General features: G+C 42.7%; 2 protein-coding genes and 1 long non-coding RNA gene across 3 annotated transcripts in view; 2 read left to right on the top strand and 1 right to left on the bottom strand.

Annotated features, from left to right (window-relative positions):
• LOC142098500 (endoplasmic reticulum aminopeptidase 1-like) overlaps positions 1-11,415 on the top strand; it is a 53,501-nt gene extending 42,086 nt beyond the window's left edge. Inside the window, exons 16-19 of the mRNA XM_075181342.1 lie at positions 298-456; positions 1,451-1,591; positions 1,685-1,766; positions 9,758-11,415. Of these exons, the coding sequence (XP_075037443.1) occupies positions 298-456; positions 1,451-1,591; positions 1,685-1,766; positions 9,758-9,889 (514 nt within the window). The 3' untranslated portion in view covers positions 9,890-11,415. The remainder of the gene's footprint in view (positions 1-297; positions 457-1,450; positions 1,592-1,684; positions 1,767-9,757) is intronic.
• Positions 1-16,870, bottom strand: part of LOC142098504 (uncharacterized) — a 1,185,945-nt gene extending 1,169,075 nt beyond the window's left edge. Inside the window, exon 1 of the long non-coding RNA XR_012678352.1 lies at positions 16,796-16,870. This is a non-coding gene — a long non-coding RNA (uncharacterized LOC142098504). The remainder of the gene's footprint in view (positions 1-16,795) is intronic.
• An 826-nt stretch (positions 16,871-17,696) lies between these two features.
• The window catches only part of LOC142098493 (endoplasmic reticulum aminopeptidase 1-like), a 32,793-nt gene continuing 31,394 nt past the window's right edge, over positions 17,697-19,095 (top strand). Inside the window, exon 1 of the mRNA XM_075181337.1 lies at positions 17,697-17,875. The gene's annotated coding sequence lies outside the window, so the exon portion shown is untranslated. The remainder of the gene's footprint in view (positions 17,876-19,095) is intronic.

Genomic DNA, 19,095 nt, shown 5'->3' with positions numbered 1-19,095 from the left:
AACACAGTGAAGCTGTCGACAGTTAGACTGTCACCATTTTTGTGTCAACAGTCTGACTGTCGACAGATTCAGCGTTGTCAGATCTTACTCAACCCTGATCAGCTACTGTAGAACACACATCAGTTCTCTTCTCTACTTAATCCTGTTGAGACTATATTCTAGTCTCCCAGTAACCATATTACAACATCACAGATGTATATTTCAATTCTACAGATGTCTGTGTTCTTGTGTTTATTATTTTGTTCCTTCAACCCTTCATTTCCTTTAATCAGTCATCTCTGTTAATATTTTTCTTAGTTTGCCACGTGATATTGTCCTGGCTGTCTACTCTGTGGGAGCACAAACAGCTGAAGGATGGGACTATTTGTTAGAAAAATATAAAACAGCTCTGACCGGAGAAATGCATCTAATTGAATATGCTTTGACTATTACTCAGAATAAAGACAAGCTGCAATGGTAATGATTTATTTGTACTTGCAATATAGTAATAAAGTAGTATGGTTATAGGTTTGAAGTCTATACCAGGTGACCAGGGCTACAGCTTCTCATTGACATCTGCTGCTTGCTTAGTCTCCTTGGACTCCCAGCATACAATATGTTTGATCTGGTGCTACAGGGAGGCCCTCCGGGGCTTTATCACTTGGGTGCCTGAATTGGGGACCCAGAGCACTGCGGTCAACCACTGCAGAGCCCTCCTGCAAGCTTTACTCGTTTGGGGCCTCGGGTTTATCAGGGCAACCATGAGGGCTCCTGGCACTGCGTCCACTGGTCCACATATAGGGACTGGAGAGCAGCAGTTGGAACTGCTGGGACTCCCAGATCTCCACTGGACCACCAGGTGAGCAACCTAACCATACATTTTAGATACAATTTTCACATTTAACACCCTCACTGCAGTTATACAGTTATATTGTTCTTTCTGTGCTGGGAAGTGGCTGTAATGACTAGATCCACTGTAGATAATGATCCACTTTGCCAGCAGTGTAAACTGTGGCTTTGTGCTGTGACATCACAGGGAAAGTGTCTGGATACTTTTTTCCAGTTTTCATAATTATCTGTTAATATCATCTATAGTATCAAAATTCTAGGTGTTTTCTGTAAATTTTTCTTTTTTATTTTATGTGTCATTAAATGTTTCCTAATAAAGTTTTCCCCAGAGCGTCATGGAATCTCTTTTATGAAATTATTGAGATAATTGAAGTAAATCTATGGTAATATATATATTGTGCACAGTGGACTTTTCATCTGTATCCCTAGTTCTATTTGAAACGGCGGTTGATAGAAATCAATAGTTTTTATTTATTTCATTTAATTTTATTCATTTAAATAGCACATGTAAATACAGTGCGACATTTCTCAAGTTCTCAAGTGTGGAAACCGTCACATGGATGGTTTTGTTATCTGTATATCGTGTATACAAATTGTTTAGGTATTGTATTTTTGTTTTTAGGCTAATGGAAGAGAGTTTGAAAGGAGATCTTGTAAAAACTCAAGAACATCCAGAAATTGTTGTCTCTGTGAGCAGGAACCAAGTTGGTCATATTTTAGCCTGGGAATTTCTAAAGAATAACTGGGATCACCTTGTTGGAAAGTATGCTGCTCATATTAGAAATACACCGTTATTATGTAAAACTAAGGCTTCCAATACTCTTGCTGACATCATTCAATAATGGTTATGTTCTAGGTTTGATCTGGGATCACGCACACTTGGAGAAATGGTTGTCGGTGTTACAAAACTATTTTCCACGAGGGAATGGCTAGAAGAGGTACCAATATTTTCTCTTTTTCACCAATGTTTTATTTTTCACACAAATTTACCTCTTCATACTGAGCAAAGGTAATATGTCTACATTTTTAATCTGTCGGGTCACTGCACATTCCCGGTATTAGTCTTCATCTCCTACTCTTCCTAATATCGGTTGTTGCATTATTCCTTAAAATACATAAGTTCTAATTTTGACAAAGGTATTTAAAAAATGTGGTATTTTTAATAAATAATCATTGTGTTGTTCTCAGAACTAACCGACATTACCAGTAGCTTGATCATTACGGATTCATCAAACACCATGGAAACCTATGACACACTTACAACAGTGATATTCCCTATGCGCCAATGCACTTGTTCTCATATTTTACATATAATGAGTATAGTGTTGGAGGGACCCACTTTATCTGAAGGCGACACTGTGATATACACGTATTCTCTTCCCTGAGCAAGCCTTCCTGGAACTTTTGGGTTCTGCCCTTTCGGCACCTGACCAGCCAGCTTGGATTCAGGACCTGGCTAGGTCAGTGCAGAATTTGGTTCAGGTATCCTCTTCATTAGAGAGGAACCTGACTTTTGCCTACACTTCTGGAAAATGGGAATCCCCGCCTAGGGTGTGTGCTCCCATACACTGCCTTTCCAAGAAGACCACCATTCCTATTACTAATGTTGTTTCTTTTAAAGGACAGCATGGTTAGGAAGGTCAAAGACAACCTTAAGTCCATTTTCACAACAGCACGGGCTTCCCTTAGACCTAGCTTGGCTCATTAATGCTGTGGAAAGGTTGGCAAGGTGCCTGATATACCCAAATCTGATTTGCTCAACTTGGTGGAGCATATCCATGAGGCCTCTGAGTACATGGTAAAGCGGTCATTGATATTGGGCTCATTGGGTATTGTATTTTAGCCTCTGGCATTGGGACACACTGTGTCGTTTGACTATGGACCTGAGAGGCAGACGCAGAGTCCAAGAGGACATTTGAATTCCTTCTGTATTGTGGTGAGGTCCTAATTGCTCTTGAGCTGGATAAAATCTATGGTCAGGCCACAGGGCAGAGAGCTCCTTCTGTCCAATTAATTTGCCTAGGATCAAGGGGCCTAGGTTCCATTGCTTTCATCCCTACGGAAAAGCTAGAGTCCTCAAAAGGTCAGTCCTCTGCTCCTGTGGAGTAATACAGGGAGGGAGACCGGTCTGGATGGTGAGACGCCCAGTGTTTAAGACTTGCTGATAAACTAATGAAGGTTGCCCACCCAGGGACTCCTGTGGTGGGAGACTCATCTGCTTCACTTCAGGGACCATTGGTTTTCATGCACCACAGAAACCTGGGTAAGAAGCATCATCAGCTAGGTATACCTAATAAATTTCCAGGCATTGCTTCCCAGGTACTTTTTTACTATGAGTTTTTCAGGAAGCAGGCCCTTCAAGAAGCCATTCAATCCCTCATTTCAGCAGGAGTGGTTATTCCTGTTCCGGAAATCAAAATGGTTTAGGTTTTTACCTAAACCTTTTCCTAGTCCTGAATCCGGACTGATCCTTCTGATCTATTCTGACCCTGAAATCCCTAAACATGCAGATGATGGCTAATCTTATAAGGTCATCAATGCCTTCTCATATTCGCTGTTCAATATCACCATTATCAGTTTCGGGCAATACCCTTCAGCCTAGTGACAGTGTAGAGGGTGTTCAGAAAGATCATTGCAGTAATGGCGGCCTTTCTCAAAGTCAGAGGGCTGACGTTCATTATGTACCTCAGCTATCTACTGATCAGGGTGAGTTCCCTAGCGTTCCTTCAGTCCCATGTTCAGAAGTTGGAATACCACTTGTGGATTAGTCCAATCCAAACCCTTCCCAGAGAATGATCTTCCTGGGCTTTCTGTTTGACACCCTAAAGCAATGGTTGTTCCTACCAGAGGACAAGATACTCTTGCTACAGGGGCTGCTGAAGTCCCTGTTAGCTCGTAGGTTGGTGTCGGTTCACCTGGACAGGAAGGTTCTTGGAAAGATGGTTTCTACATTTGAAGCTGGGAAGTTTGCAAAGTTTCACTCAAAGTGTTCCAGCTTGTCCAAGAAGACATTCTCTGTCGAAAATTTAGTTTCGCTAGTGCCTACTCGGGAACAACCTCAACCAAGTTCTCATCACTTTGTTGTAACTCAGAGCGGTTCTCAATGCTCTGTATGCAGGTCAACAATTTCTGTAGGGAAGGGCCTAAAGGTGTAATATGACAAAGCCACTGTGATTTCATACATAAATCACCAGAGGGGTACCAAGAGTGTCCTAGTCATGAGGGTGGTGGCCAAAATCACTCATTGGACGGAACAACATTTTCCAGCTATTTTGGGGTCTTCAACTCAGAAGTAGAGAACTGGAAAGCTGACTTTTTCTGCAGGTAGTCCCTTCATCTCGGGGAATGATCTCTTCACCCCGAGATTTTCCAGGATCACGCACACTTGGAGAAATGGTTGTTACTGTGTGGTCAGAAAGATGTCAACATTATGGTGTCTTATTAGAACCACAAGGTGGAGCATCTCTGCTCCAGGATGAGAGATCCGCAGGTGTGTCTAGTGGCCACCATGTCTATTCCTGTGGGCCTTCAATCTGTTTTACCTGTTGACACCAGTAGACTTGCTTCCTCATTTACTAAAATAGGTAAAGAGAGAGGGCGTTCCAGTAATTCTCCTAGCACCAGACTGGCCCAGGAGGCTTTGGTATACTGACATTATCAGCATGGCAGAGGGTCCATCATGGTGTCTGACACTAAGACTAGACCTCTTAAGTCAGAATGCCACCAGAGTTTACCTTGGCTGGCTTTGACGACATTGCCGTTAAAGCCCTGATTCTTAAGGCCAAGGGTTTCTCTGATGAATCAAGGCTCACAAGCCTGTGTCTGCACGTATTTACTAGGGATGTGCACCGGGCACTTTTGGTGTCTCGTGTTTTGTGTTTTGGGTTCGGATTTGCTTGATGTTTTGGGTTCGGATTTGTTTCGCAAAACACCTGTCGAAAGGTTTTGGTTCGGATTTATTTTGAAAAAAGCATAAAAAGTTCCAAAATCAAGTTTTTGGGCTTATTTTCACTCCTACGCTATTATTAACCTCAATAACATTCAATAACAATCATTTCCACTAATTTCCAGTCTATTCTGAACACCCTTACACCTCACAATATTGTTTTTAGTCCAAAACGTTTCACCGAGGTAGCTTTCTGGACTGCATAGTGGAGTGGTCCCGGTACCCCATTTGGTACCGGGGCCACAATATATCATACTCAACTGGTCTCAATTCCACCAAAAAAGTATCTGGACTGCGTAGTGGAGTGGTCCCCACAATATAATTAAAAAAAACCAATTGTTCTGAATTCCACAAAACAAGTATCTGGACTGCGTAGTGGAGTGGCCCCGGTACCCAATTTGATACCGGGGCCACAAAATAATAAAAAAAACCTCAATTGTTCTGAATTCCACCAAACAAGTATCTGGCATGCGTAGTGGAGTGGTCCCCACAATATAATAAAAAATCCCTCAACTGGTCTGAATTCCACCAAAAAAGTATCTGGACTGCGTAGTGGAGTGGTCCCCACAATATAATAAAAAAACCCTCAACTGGTCTGAATTCCACCAAAAAAGTATCTGGACTGCGTAGTGGAGTCGTCCCCACAATATAATGAAAAATCCCTCAACTGGTCTGAATTCCACCAAACAAGTATCTGGACTGCGTAGTGGAGTGGCCCCGGTACCCAATTTGGTACCGGGGCCACAATATAATAATAAAACCCTCAACTGGTCTGAATTCCAGTGCACAGATGGCGGACACCGGATGGACGTCTAAAACCAACATAGCAGTTAAGGGCGCAGTTCCTCTTTTTTGTGACTGCACAAACAATTAACGTAGTAATAGAAATGACAGTTTTTGTTTTTTTTTAAATATAGAAAGAAAGAAGGTAGTACTAGAAATGGCAGTTATTTTTTTTTTTTTTTAAATAGAGAAAGAAAGAAGGTAGTAATAGAAATGGCAGTTATTCGAATCCCCAGGAGAGTCTAAGTGGGGTGAGCCACAGAGAGATTATTTCCCTCAGTTTCTCTAACAGGTTGTCAGTGTTGTGCCTCTTCTTAAAACCTGTGATACATAACTACACACACTCGGCAAAGCTTTTACAAATTATCTGCGGCACAGGAGAGTACCACTGGACTGTACTTTAATAGCAGTACCTATTATTTTTGGGTACAGCAACAGTGAATGATCGTAGTTAGACTTTTAAATAGCAGTACAAGCTAGATTTTTTAAAATTTGTAATATTTTTTTCCAATTATTTTTGGAAAAATTTTTATTATTTTTTTTTATTTTTTTTTTAAATTAATTTTTTATGATTTTTTTTATAAATTTAAATTTGTTTTTTTAGAACTATTGGATAACTTGAAAATAACAATGTCCTTAGCAGAACAGACCACAGGATACAGGAAATACAGAAAGAAAGAAGGTAGCAATAGAAATGGCAGTTCCTCTTTTTTGGAACTGCACAAACAGTGATGAAAATGAAGGTGGAGCTGGTGGCATGTCACGGTCCTCTTCAGAGGACAATCTCCTGACCAGCAGGTCTTTGCACCGCTGTAGACTTGTGTCCGCCGGAAACAGAGACACAACATACGCTTTAAACCGAGGATCGAGAACGGTGGCCAGAATGTATTCCTCTGACTTTAAAAGACTGACCACCCTCGGATCCTGGCAAAGCGTACGAAGGGCTTCATCCACAAGAGCTACATGCTTGGTGGAATCGCAATGGTGTACCAGCTCCTCCCTCACTTTCTCCAGCTGCTTCTGCAAAAGCCTGATCAGGGGAATCACCTGACTCAAGCTGGCAGTGTCGGAACTGACTTCTCGTGTGGCAAGTTCAAATGGCTGCAGAACCTTGCACAACACGGAAATCATTCTCCAGTGCGCTTGACTCAGGCGCATCCCCACTCCTTTTCCTATGTCGTAGGTGGCTGTGTAGGCTTGAATGGCCTTTTAATGCTCCTCCATCCTCTGCAGCATATAGAGGGTGGAGTTCTAGCACGTCACTACCTCTTGTTAATTTAGATTGCAAGGCTTGTAAATACTTTGAAGATAAAAAAAAGCAGGCTGCACAGACTGTGGAGCTAGAAAGTGAAATTAAATGGACCACGTTACTTTGGTGGCTATCTATGCCCCCCCCCCCCCCCCGCCCTACACTTGTAGTTGAATATAAAAAAAGCAGCCTGCATAGACTGTAGAACTAGAAATTCAAATATACAAAGAAATGGACAAAGGCTGTTTGGTATCTGTCTGCATCAGATCCCCTCTCCACTAGGAGTAAAATAGAAAACTATTTAGCCGTTATATAATCTAGAATATAAATAGAAATTGAGAAAGGCAATTTGGTATCTGTCTGCATCATAATCATCAACATCCTCCTCAGCGCCAGCTACATCAATATCCTCCTCCCGGTGTACAACATTCACACCTTCATTAGCCAAATCTGTAACTGGACTGTGGGTGATCCTTCCAACAAATGCAGAGGGCGTGCTGCAAATGGTGGAAGGAGCCACCTCTTCCCGTACAGTGATGGGAAGGTCAGGCTTCGCAACCACCAACACCCTTGGACTCGCCTTGGGGATTTGTGATAATTTCTCTTTAGAAGGCAGAGTTGTTTGCTGTGTTGTTGCTGACAGCATAACTCTCTTCAATTTTTTGTAGGGGGGGAGGAGGGCTTAGTTCCTTGGGTAAAGCTGAACCACTAGTCATGAACACGGGCCAGGGCCTAATCCGTTCCTTGCCACTGCGTGTCGTAAATGGCATATTGGCAACTTTACGTTTCTCCTCAGATGATTTTAAGTTTCTCATTTTGCTACTTTTACTGAACTTGGGCTTTTTGGATTTTACATGCCCTGTACTAGGAGATTGGGCATCGGGCTTGCCAGACAACGTTGATGGCATTTCATCGTCTATGTCATGACTAATGGCAGCAGCTTCAGCATTAGGAGGAAGTGGGTCTTGATCTTTCCCTACTTTATCCTCCAAATTTTTGTTCTGCATTATATGTAGCACAAGAGAGTGTACCCCGAAGCCACACACACTCGGCAAAGCCTTTAAAAATTATATGCGGCACAGGAGAGTACCACTGGACTGGACTTATACAGCAGTACCACTGGACTTATACTGCAGAATCAGTGAAATTTGTAATATGGCAGTAACAACAATGGACTTATACTGCAGAATGAGTGAACTTTGTAATATTGCAGTACCAATAGACTTATACTGCAGAATGAGTGAACTTTGTAATATTGCAGTACCAATGGACTTATACTGCAGAATTAGTGAACTTTGTAATATAGCAGTACCAATGGACTTATACTGCAAAATCAGTGAACTTTGTAATATAGCAGTACCACTAGACTTATACTGCTGAATCAGTGAACTTTGTAATATAGCAATACCAATGGACTTATACTGCAGGATTGTTTTGGGATATTTTTTTTTTATATTTTTTTTATAATTACTTTTTTTGTAATTTTTTTTATAACTTTTTTTGAAATTTTTTAGAATTTGGGAATAATGGGGAAATAACAATGCTCTTAGAAGGACAGAGCACAGGACACAGCACCACTGGACTGAACAGGACACAGCACAGGACCCAGCAGCACCACTGAACTCAGAAGGACAGGACACAGCACCACTGGACTGAACAGGACACAGCACAGGACCCAGCAGCACCACTGAACTCAGAAGGACAGAGCACAGGACACAGCACCACTGGACTGAACAGGACACAGCACAGGACCCAGCAGCACCACTGAACTCAGAAGGACAGAGCACAGGACACAGCACCACTGGACTGAGCAGAACACAGAGCACAGCACAGCACAGCACAGAACAGAACTGAACAGCACGCGATATAGCAGGACAGAGGACCACCTAACACCATACTTACCAACTTTCTGTTGGTGAAATCCGGGAGCCTGCAGAGGAGGTGGGCGTGACGGGGGGGGGGGGGGGGGGGGGGGGGCTCCAAGTGACGTCATTTTGGACCTGCCCCCATGACGTGATGACGCAAAATGCGTCATTTGACAGCGGGGGGCGGGGCCAAACGCCGCGATTCACCGGGAATCGCGGCGTTTGGGACTTAATTCTGCCCACTTCACTAGGAAGTGGGCAGAATTATCCAGATGCGGGGGATTGCCACACTCGCCCGGGAGACTCTCGCAAAATGCGGGAGTCTCCCGGATATTTCGGGAGAGTTGGCAAGTCTGCCTAACACACCCTACCTCTACCCTGATCAATGCCCGAGTGAAGATGGCGGCGACTAGCGGGGAATTTATAGGATCCGAGTATCGCGAGATCTGACAGCGGGATTATGACTCAGAGCCTCGGTTTCAGTTTTGCAATTGGCGGGAATACCCAGATCTGTCTCAGATCCGGCTCGGATCGGCAACGTTCGGGTGGGCTCGGATTTCAGAAATCCGAGTGCGCTCATCTCTAGTATTTACCACAGGGTCTGGAAGATTTACATCTTCTGGTGTGAACTGAAGGGGTTTCCTACTCCTTCTTTCATGCTGGACAGGTTGCAATTTCTGCAGGACGGTTAGGATCCTCAAACCAGTAGTTATTGTTGGGGGATTTAGTTTCTTCTACTATCAAATGCTGTTTGTGGCTTTCTACTTGTTTCCATTCCCCTCCTCACATCATATTACCCCTGTCAGATGCAACACTGTCCTCACTTGTTTTTCACACACAATTGGACACAAGATCAGAACCTGCATATCCTGAAAGACTCTGTGCAGCTGTGAGCATTTCGTTGATCTGATTTCAGGTTGTCCTATCCTCACCTACTACAAGATTAGAACTCATAGATGTGCAAAAGATGAATGTTTTTGGGGGGTGTATCAAACTACAAAAAAACTAATTTGGCATTGCCCCAGCAGTTTGTCTGCTTCATTTATGGTCTTTTAAATATGACATCAGTTTTGTTTTGTTTTTCAGGTGACAGAATTTTTTGATGGTTCTCAACTTCGATCTGTTCAACAAGCAAAAGAAACTATAGAAGAGAACATTAAATGGATGGATAAAAACTTTGAACTTGTTAAAACTTGGCTGGATCATAACAGTGTGTAGATATATGTTTTGCAGTGTGTGAAACTGTAAAATGAATGAGCTGAAATTGCCATTAAATTAATTTGCAGGTACATCATAAAATTTAGCATTATGAGAGCTGTAGGCTAGTGGGTGTGGTGATGGCTCTGATAAGTTCCTACATAATCTGGCTGCTTGGCTGGATCTATACCATTTGACCAACTACTTATGGGAGAGGTTAAATAAAATGATAATGATCCATTAACTGAGGATATGATGTATTATTTAGGTTTGTGCAATCACTTACCAACTGAATAATCCTAGCTGTAGTCATGAGCTCTCTCCCATCCATCTCTGTTCCTTGGGGATTCCTGACTGCGCAGTGTCGATTCTGCTACTCTACCTTATGTTGATAATACCTGTAGCAATCACACTAAAAACTGACTTACAAGTGTTAAATGAATGCAATAGGCCACAGAAATCATTAATTAGAAAATTAATAACGCTGTTAAGCGCATTGATAGAATAAATATTACAGTCATTGATTACCCAAACATTACCTAATTTTTCCTGTATATAAAACTATCCTTATTAACTAACTGCCCAAGTATGTGTAGGCCCCAGAGATCACAAGATAACCTGGTTCAAGTTTCCAGCCATATTCGTCCCTGCAGGATCCTGCTGTTGGGGTTACGTCTCAAATACACCAGACCATCTTACCTACTAAGGGGTAAACTTTTGAACATCCCTCTAGGACTCCTGCTGTTTTGACCCCTTAAATATATGCAGCCCTCTATACTCTGATTAGCTGTCCCACCCAATCCTGGATACCAGCACACCAGATGCCCAAATCACCCTCAACCAATTAGTTGTGTCTGACAAACTCTAATAGAATGTTGCCATTCTGGTATTGATTTTATACGAGCTGATCAATGTAATAATAAGTGCTGATGTCCTTTCACTGTCTTGATTCATTCAAGACATAAATAAACCTAAACCAAGCAGCATTTTAGGAGGAAAAACAAAGCAAACAAAGAGGGTGGGCTAGAAGTGCTGGTAGGTTATAATTTGAAATGACATTTCACACTTTCCACCATACACATTTGCAGGTGTATTTGTAAACCAGCTAGGTGCAGATTGATTTTCTGTGGCCAGTTCCGTGGACCAGGATGAAGGTGTGCACTTTGTTGTGCGCTAGGCGGACAAATAGGAGCATTTGTGCACATAAAGAGGATTTCTTTTTTGTGGTTTGTGACTGACATTTACTGATTTTCTGTAAATCTACTAAGAAAAAAAACATAAAAAGATTAATAACATGAAAATACTCAACACTCAAAGAAATAAATGCAACAGATGTCTCATATGTTTCAGTCTCTTGCTTTTTCTGCTACTTTAGATGTTATATTCTCCTTCATCGCAGTGCGTGGTTGCACTATGTGCCTCATGCCTATCAAAACAGCCACACATCCAGCACTTACCAAAATATTTACTCTTTGTGCAGTGGTAGACTAAGATGAGACAAGGTCCTGGGCTGTTCATATGGGCCCCCGCTCCACATTTGAGCCTCGATTAAATACTTAATGCATATGTGTTCTTTAATTCATCAACATTTCAGAAGTGTAACGATTACCATGTAAATTGTGGAATGAGACATTTGCACCACTGAAATATTTCAGAATTAAAGAACATGTGCATTTACTTCACACAGTTATTCCGTATTGCACAGTAAGTGAACAGCTGTACAGATGAACTTGGGGGTGAACGTGCTGGAGTTGGTATCACATACAGACACATGCATCCATTCTGACTCCCATACCCCTGAAGGGCATTACTAAACCCAGGATTGGTATTGTTAGCTTAGAAGACTAAGTACTGAGGTGAGTAATCGTTTAACGTATATAACTTTGAATGTAACTATGTATATTTAACAGTAGTAAAATCAATGTAGAGATAAACATCAGAGGCCTCAAGTGCATTGTGAGCCTCATGTAGAGCTGAACGCATTTTGCATAAAAAACATAGATGTAAAATGCATCTTACAATATATGTGACTCTGCATACTAGTAACGTGTGACTGCTGCATGTACAGATAAAGCATATTATAAGTGTAACCCCTTGCCCTAGTGTGCAGGGTAAGGTGCACAGGTTACACAGTACACCTCCTTCTCTAGCCCTGGCTAGCTCAAATTACCAGGGGGTCCCAGCACATGCAGGTTATTTTATTACAAAGTCTCTTTGTAGTTGATGGGACCCAGGTGATGTAACTTGGTGGTGCAGTGCAATTAGATGTTTCAATAATTTGGGCAGGAGACCATCTCTATATTGCAAAATATAACATCTTTATTTACACTCTTCCTCACTCCAGCACATTATTAAACTGTTGCAGGGATAAGTAAATATATACAGCTCCTATATACATCTCCTGTCTCCTCCTGTACATTGCTTAACTGTTACATGGATCTTATCAACTGCCTCTGTCCACCATTACTCTCCTCACAGCTCCAACTTCTCTCACTCCCAAACTGCTGCTTTCTTCATTAGACTCTGGTCACTTTTCTTGTCTCTAGTTTTGTGTGTGTCTCTCTCTCTCACTGATCTAACCAGCCTCTCACTCTCCTCCTGTCTCTTCTCTCTCCAACATGGGGGTCCTACCCCTCTTCCAACATGCTGTACTTCATGGCAGCTGTCACACTTCCCCTCTGTTGGTTTCAATGGAGTACCCCCTGGGGATCCTCCTATGAATATGTCCCTAAGGACTGAAATAAATAATGGTGTCCTCAAGGCATGAGCTGCACAATCCCCTTCACTAGCCAAGGACTAGGGACCACCCTCCTACCACCTGGGTCCTGGCTTGCAAGATGTCTTCCACCAACTTTCAACTGTCACACTTCCAACTGCCATATAGGATCTGATCCTCCCATACCAGCAACCCTCCTAGTGTGTCTCCTCTGGGTCCCAGTGCCGAGCCACACACTCAGCCACTGAGAGGCATCAATAACAACACCAGAGGAGATGTTATATAAGCTTTAAGTATATCATCATGCGGTAGAGTCATCGTCCTCAAGTTGATGATGATGACTGACTTTTAATGTTGAATAGAAAGATAAATAAGTACTTTTTTTTAAAAACATATAAGGTTTAGGTGCTACTAACCGATCAGAGCAGCGTTCTCACACTCTGACCAATCAGAGCAAAGCCACTGAGTTTGGTTAGCTATTGACAACATGGAAAGAGTTGTCGTTAACATTTCTGCTCCCAGAAAAGCAGGTATTTGGCTTCTGTAAGGTTGTTTATTATTTTCCCCAATGGATTACAAGCTGGAAGAAGAGGTCACGCCTCGATTTAGGTGACTAATAAATGGTTAAAAGAGGGTGTGTGGGTGGAGTGTTTATTAATGGAAGACTTATCAAAGTGTTGGTCTAAATTTTCCTGGTGCACTACAGGTCCCAGTGAGCCCTGAATGACAGGACATGCTGGCGATGTCTACAATCACAGGCATTCTCTGGCAGCCATGGGAATACTGGCAGTTGTAGTTTTACAAGCGCCAGCATTCACAAGCAGTTTATGGTCGCCAGGTCGGGAAACTTTTAAACATCACCCCAACACCTACTGGCAGGGGTGTTGGGAAGAGTCCTAGAGCTTTCAGCTTGGGGCTGTTTTTTTGTAGGGTAGGGTGTCTGCAATTTTTTGTGTGTCTGATTACCCATGGGATTTCAGCACCATCCTTCACAGACTAGGGCTATGTGACATTGTGACAGGGTGGACCCTACGCTGTGTGATTCCCTGTTATAGTATCACCAGTCCAGCCTGTCATAGCCTAGTGCTGGTAGTGGTTTTGAAGGGGACCCCACACTGGGTCTTCCCCTGCAATTATTGTGATCAGCAGCACATTTGCACCAGGGCTCAATCATCTGCATCATCCCAAGCTGTTTACTCCGACACATCAATTCCGCGCCCCTCCACGCCACCCCATCTTTCTTGTGTTCCCCCATCCTCACTTACCATTCCCCTCCTTCCTTCACCCAATTCAAGTCCCAGAACGTCCTCCACTTTTCCCCACCATGCCCCATTTGTCCTTCCTCCCTCACACACTATCCCCAAGTCCCCCTCCCAAGTTGTTTCCCCCCTCCTTCCCATCCCCAGTGATATACCCCACATTTCTCACAATGTCTCGACCCACTTCATTTTCTTCCCATTCCCTCCAGCTCCTATCTCAACGAACTCATGTACATCTCTTCTACCCACATCTTCCTCTTCTCCCTCTCCTTCTAACTGCTAGGAACATTAATCCTGGGACGTGTCACATCCCCACCTTCTGCACCCTCCCATCCCAATTCTTGGTTACCAATAATCCGGCCTACAAAATCCACTTCTCCCAATTACCCTCTCTACTTTTCTCCAGTGCTCTCTGGAATGCTAGATTGGTCTGCAATAAATTGGCCTTCATCCACAATATTTTAATTTCCGACTCCTTCCATCTCCATGCCATCACCAAAACCTGGCTCTCCTCTTCAGAAACCACCTTTCCTGCCACTTTCCCTTTTGCGGGCTTCTCCCACACCACAGACCTTTAGTCCAATATGGCAGCATTGTGGATATCCTTTTCTTTCCACATCGCTCTTTGTCATTCCCCCTGAGCCCTCCTTTTCCTACTCCTTCGAGGTCCACTCCAATTGTCTTCCACCCTGTCCATTTTTTAATATCTTCATCTACTGTCCTGAAACCTCTCTTCTCCTTCAACCCTCCCTCCACACAAATCCTTGCTTACCAAATGTAATCTTGACACCCTCAACCCTGCCATCTTTTCATCCTCACTTGATAATACTTATCTCTTCAATAGCCACCCTGACATGCCCCAATCAGACTATGCAGTTTTATAATTGCATTCTCACCTCTGCCCTTGACTCAGCTGCTCCTGTCACCATTCACAGCCTACGAAGATCCAAAACCACAAAGCAGACCTGCTACCTTCCAAGCACAGCTACAGGAAATCTCTCTCTCTCTCTCTCTGACCTCCTTCACTTCAAATTCATCCTCTCATCCTTCAGTTCTGCTTCTCCCTTTCCAAACAATCTTACTGTAAGTCTCTAATTTTTTCCCAGTTTCCAACCACCATCGCCTTTTTTCCAAATTCAACTCTGCCCTCCCCCTCCTCCTCTCCACTAATCCTTTACAACTCTTGACTTCACCACCTTTTTCACCTCCAAATTTTATGCCATCCATCATGAAATCTCTCAGACTCCTCCCACCATACCCTCCTTCCTCTGACCATCCCTCTGTGTGCTCTTTCTACCCCACCAGTGATGAGGAATACCATGCTCTTATAGCTTCTTCTCCACCTCTAACTGTCCCATCAACCCGCATCCCCTCTCACCCTCTCTGTGACTTCTCTCTCATTTCCTGTTTGCACTTTGCCCACTTCTTCAACTTATCCAACTCCACTGGCACTTTCCCCTCTTTCTTTAAACACAATCTTATATCACAACTGTGGACAATCCTCTCCTGCACATTTTTCACTCCATGGGCCTTCGTGACACTGACCTCTCACGGTTCACCTCCTAACTCTAACTGCTCCTTCTCTGTAAAGACCTCTTGCTTTCCATTCCCCTTTCTCCCTCTACTCTTTGGGGTCCCACACGATCCTGTCCTCTGCCCTCTTCTCTTTATACACCTCCACCCTTGGTGAACTTATCAGCTCTTTCAGTCTCCAGTACCACATATATTCTAAGACACCCACATTCACATTAAACACCCAAAATGCCTTTTACTTCTTCAATCTATATTTAGCGCTGTGAGAAGACTGATCTTCCTTTCTCACAGCCCTGCTTCTGCCTCCCTCTCTGTAAATCGCTACAATGGCTCCCGGTCACAGCCTCCTTCAGGTATGAGTTAATATATTCAATATGGTAGCCAGAGCTCTCTTGAGCTCTGGACTTTGATTCATTGTTTGCCTCCCAATATTTAATTTTCCTGCCAATCTTCACATTCTTTTACCCTTATATTGTTGGTGTGTCTACTATTGATTTTAGTGTTAGATGTGTTGGCTATGTGTCACATAGGAACATATCCCCCAACTGTCCCCATTTCAGCTGGACAGTCCCGATTTTAGGGACCTGTTGTCCTGCAGGTGGGAATGCTGAGAGGTATCTTCCGTTCACAACTGATCTGCATAGCAGAACAGGTGCAGGGGAAGGTAGGACTCTAATGGGCACTAGTCAGCTCTCTGTGAACGTGGCCACATCCTGTTTCACTGCGGAGGACGTAAACATCGGGAGGTATTCAGGCACCACAACTCAATGTACTGAGTAGTTGTGTGTAGCCCAGTGGTTCCCAAACTGTGTGCCTAGGCTCCCTGGAGTACCTCGGCGATCTCACAGGGGTGCCTTGGCCAGGACAAGTGGTAAGCAAGGTGGGGGACTACTTGGTAATTATTTTGGCTTAGGGGGCCCTAAGGGTGCCTTGAATTGAAAAAGTTTGGAATCCACTGGTGTAGACCCTCCTCACAGCTCCAGGCTTTATCATACACGCCAACCTTTTGAAGGTGGCTTCCAGGAGCTGGGAGGGAAGAGGTGGGCGAGCGGGGGCGGGACTTGAAAAGCGCATCATTTTGGCCCCGCCCCACTATAAAAGGCCGAAATTCACGGCTTTGGATAGCGGAGGCGGGGCTTAATGACGTGATTAGCCCCGCCCCCGATATTCAATGCCGTTAATTTCAGCATTTATTTTTAGATGGTGGCAGACTCACATTATTTTCAGGATTTCACCTATTGGAGTCAATTACAATAGGATAATTTATGCTGTGCTTGGGATTGCACGTGTGATGCCATTGCACTTGTTTGTGTGGCAATATCATACTTACCTACTTTCTTCAGCTCCCTTCCGGGAGCCAGCCACTGGAGGGGGGCGTGAGGAGGCGGGGCGGCCAAAATCGCGTAATTTCGGCCCCACCCGCTGTCAAATGACGCAATTTGCGTCATGACGTTACAGGGGGTGGGGCCGAAATTACGCGATTTTGGCCGCCCCGTCTCCTCACGCCCCCCTCCAGTGGCTGGCTCCCGGAAGGGAGCTGAAGAAAGTAGGTAAAACGCCGCGATTCATCGGGAATCGCGGCGTTTGGGATCTAATTCTGCCCACTTCACTAGGAAGTGGGCACTTCCTAGTGAAGTGGGCAGAATTCAGGAGATTGCCACACTTGCCCGGGAGTCCGGGAGACTCTCGCAAAATGCGGGAGTCTCCCGGACATTCCGGGAGAGTTGGCAAGTATGGGCAATATTGTACAGCAACTTTATCGATCACGTGATCAACTAACAGCTCAGCTATCCACTAAAGGGCACAGGAACTAACTGACCCTAACCTAACTCTGTAAATGGCATTACCTAGACCTCCATTCAACTCAACAGGAGTGACGTCTGTGTAACTAAAATACATGAAATACACTGCATCCTCCACTTTGCTGTTTAATGATAAAATGAGTATAAAGTTAACAATTGAATGCTAGTAGTAATGCTGATTTCATGAGGGGGTCAATGCTTGAAACATACCTAAGCAGGGTGTAGATAGGGCTCCTAAAGTGCATTGGGATACATAGGTTGTGTATATGGTGAACAGTCCCTCTCAGATAGCAAATTAGGCATACTTATTTATTTTAAGTAAGAATTGATCGTGCAAAAGAGATGTACATACTCATAATGTGCCAGACCGTAGCAAACTGTCCCCAGTTCTTATAAAAAATGCCCTTTAGTTAATGGGTATAAGTCACCAGTCTGCACTGATCGTATCGCTTTCCAGTGATTGTTCAGCATTTAGTAATATACATGCAATAGTCTAATTACACTGTAGAAAGAGAAAGTGAAAGTAATGAGCTGAGCTGAAGCTTCCATGAGCCGAATGATCGAGCAGCAGACAGACTGTGCGTTTGGGGGTCGTTTATATCATGACATTGGAGTATATCAGTGTTTATAGTTAGAGGATTATACTGTGTAACACCCCTCCTAGTATAACAAAGAGCTCTGACAAGCTGGCATTTAGGTATGTTGTTTTTCTGTATCTATGGAGTGTTTCACCATAAGCTCCCAGTAGCAGCTGCTAACTCATTATCTGTATACATTGTACATATTACTGTTCCTTTTTTATTATATGGTCTCATTTGCTTGACATTGACATTTGTATTTCTATATATGTGAGAAATTACACCCCTGTACCATACAGTCAGATCAGAATATCAGGCCTTGTGAGAGACCTTTTATTGTGCCCTCACTGTATACTGTATTACCAGTACAGCGATTAGAGGAGATATAGTCAAGTATACTATACATATATATGCTGTATACTGTAGATATATACATGTGTGTATATATATATATATATATATATATATATATATATATATATATATATATATCAGGGTGTAGCACAGATACTTGTAGTTTAACATGGCTGATTCACATGAGGAAGTCTATTTATGGCTCGTCGTGTTGATTATTATACACTGTCTGACTTTCATCTTTTATACAGTAGTTAGTTGACTGTTAGAGTTATGTTCCAATACATATTTGGATTTAAGTAATATTTACTAATATTATATTACACCTCTATTATGGATATATGCAAGATTTCCAAATTTATTGATTATTTTCCATATGCCTTATGCTGGACAAGACATTAAATGATTATTAATTGTATTTGCGTTGATATGTCCATGAGTCACTGTCTGCGTACGGTGGTTATAGTGTTATATGTTACCTTAAAATAGATTTACCAAATGTTCTGACCTTTTTGGGGAGATTCTATTAATAATGAAGTTAAATTGAATCTCTGCTTTTGTTTGTAAAAGTTGTGGTCATCACTGATTTAAGCAAAATGACCCCAGCTGTTATGGTAAATATCCGAAGAGGAATTCTGTCACCAAGATATAATTTTTTATGTTTTTTACAAAATATTATTACTATAAACATTATTTATTTTCATTGTTAAAGAGGGGTCAAATGTTTTGTTTTTGTGCATGTTTTTTTAATCATCTTTGGCTGTCACTCTTGTTGTTACTATGAAAATGTCTTGTCAATGACTAAAAGGTTTTCCATCAATAACAACAGCATATAAAACCGACCATCAGAACAACATGATATACATTTGCGACGTCCTATTATATTTCATATTAAAGCACACATTAACCATATTGTTTTTGTGTTTATTTTGTTTCATCACATTGTGGAAGATTGAATTTCACTATTAATATGAAAGAAAAAACC

This window comes from Mixophyes fleayi, chromosome 1 (genome assembly GCF_038048845.1).
Source record: "Mixophyes fleayi isolate aMixFle1 chromosome 1, aMixFle1.hap1, whole genome shotgun sequence".
Taxonomy (NCBI): Eukaryota; Metazoa; Chordata; class Amphibia; order Anura; family Limnodynastidae; genus Mixophyes; species Mixophyes fleayi.
This window is presented reverse-complemented; position numbering and strand designations above follow the sequence as displayed.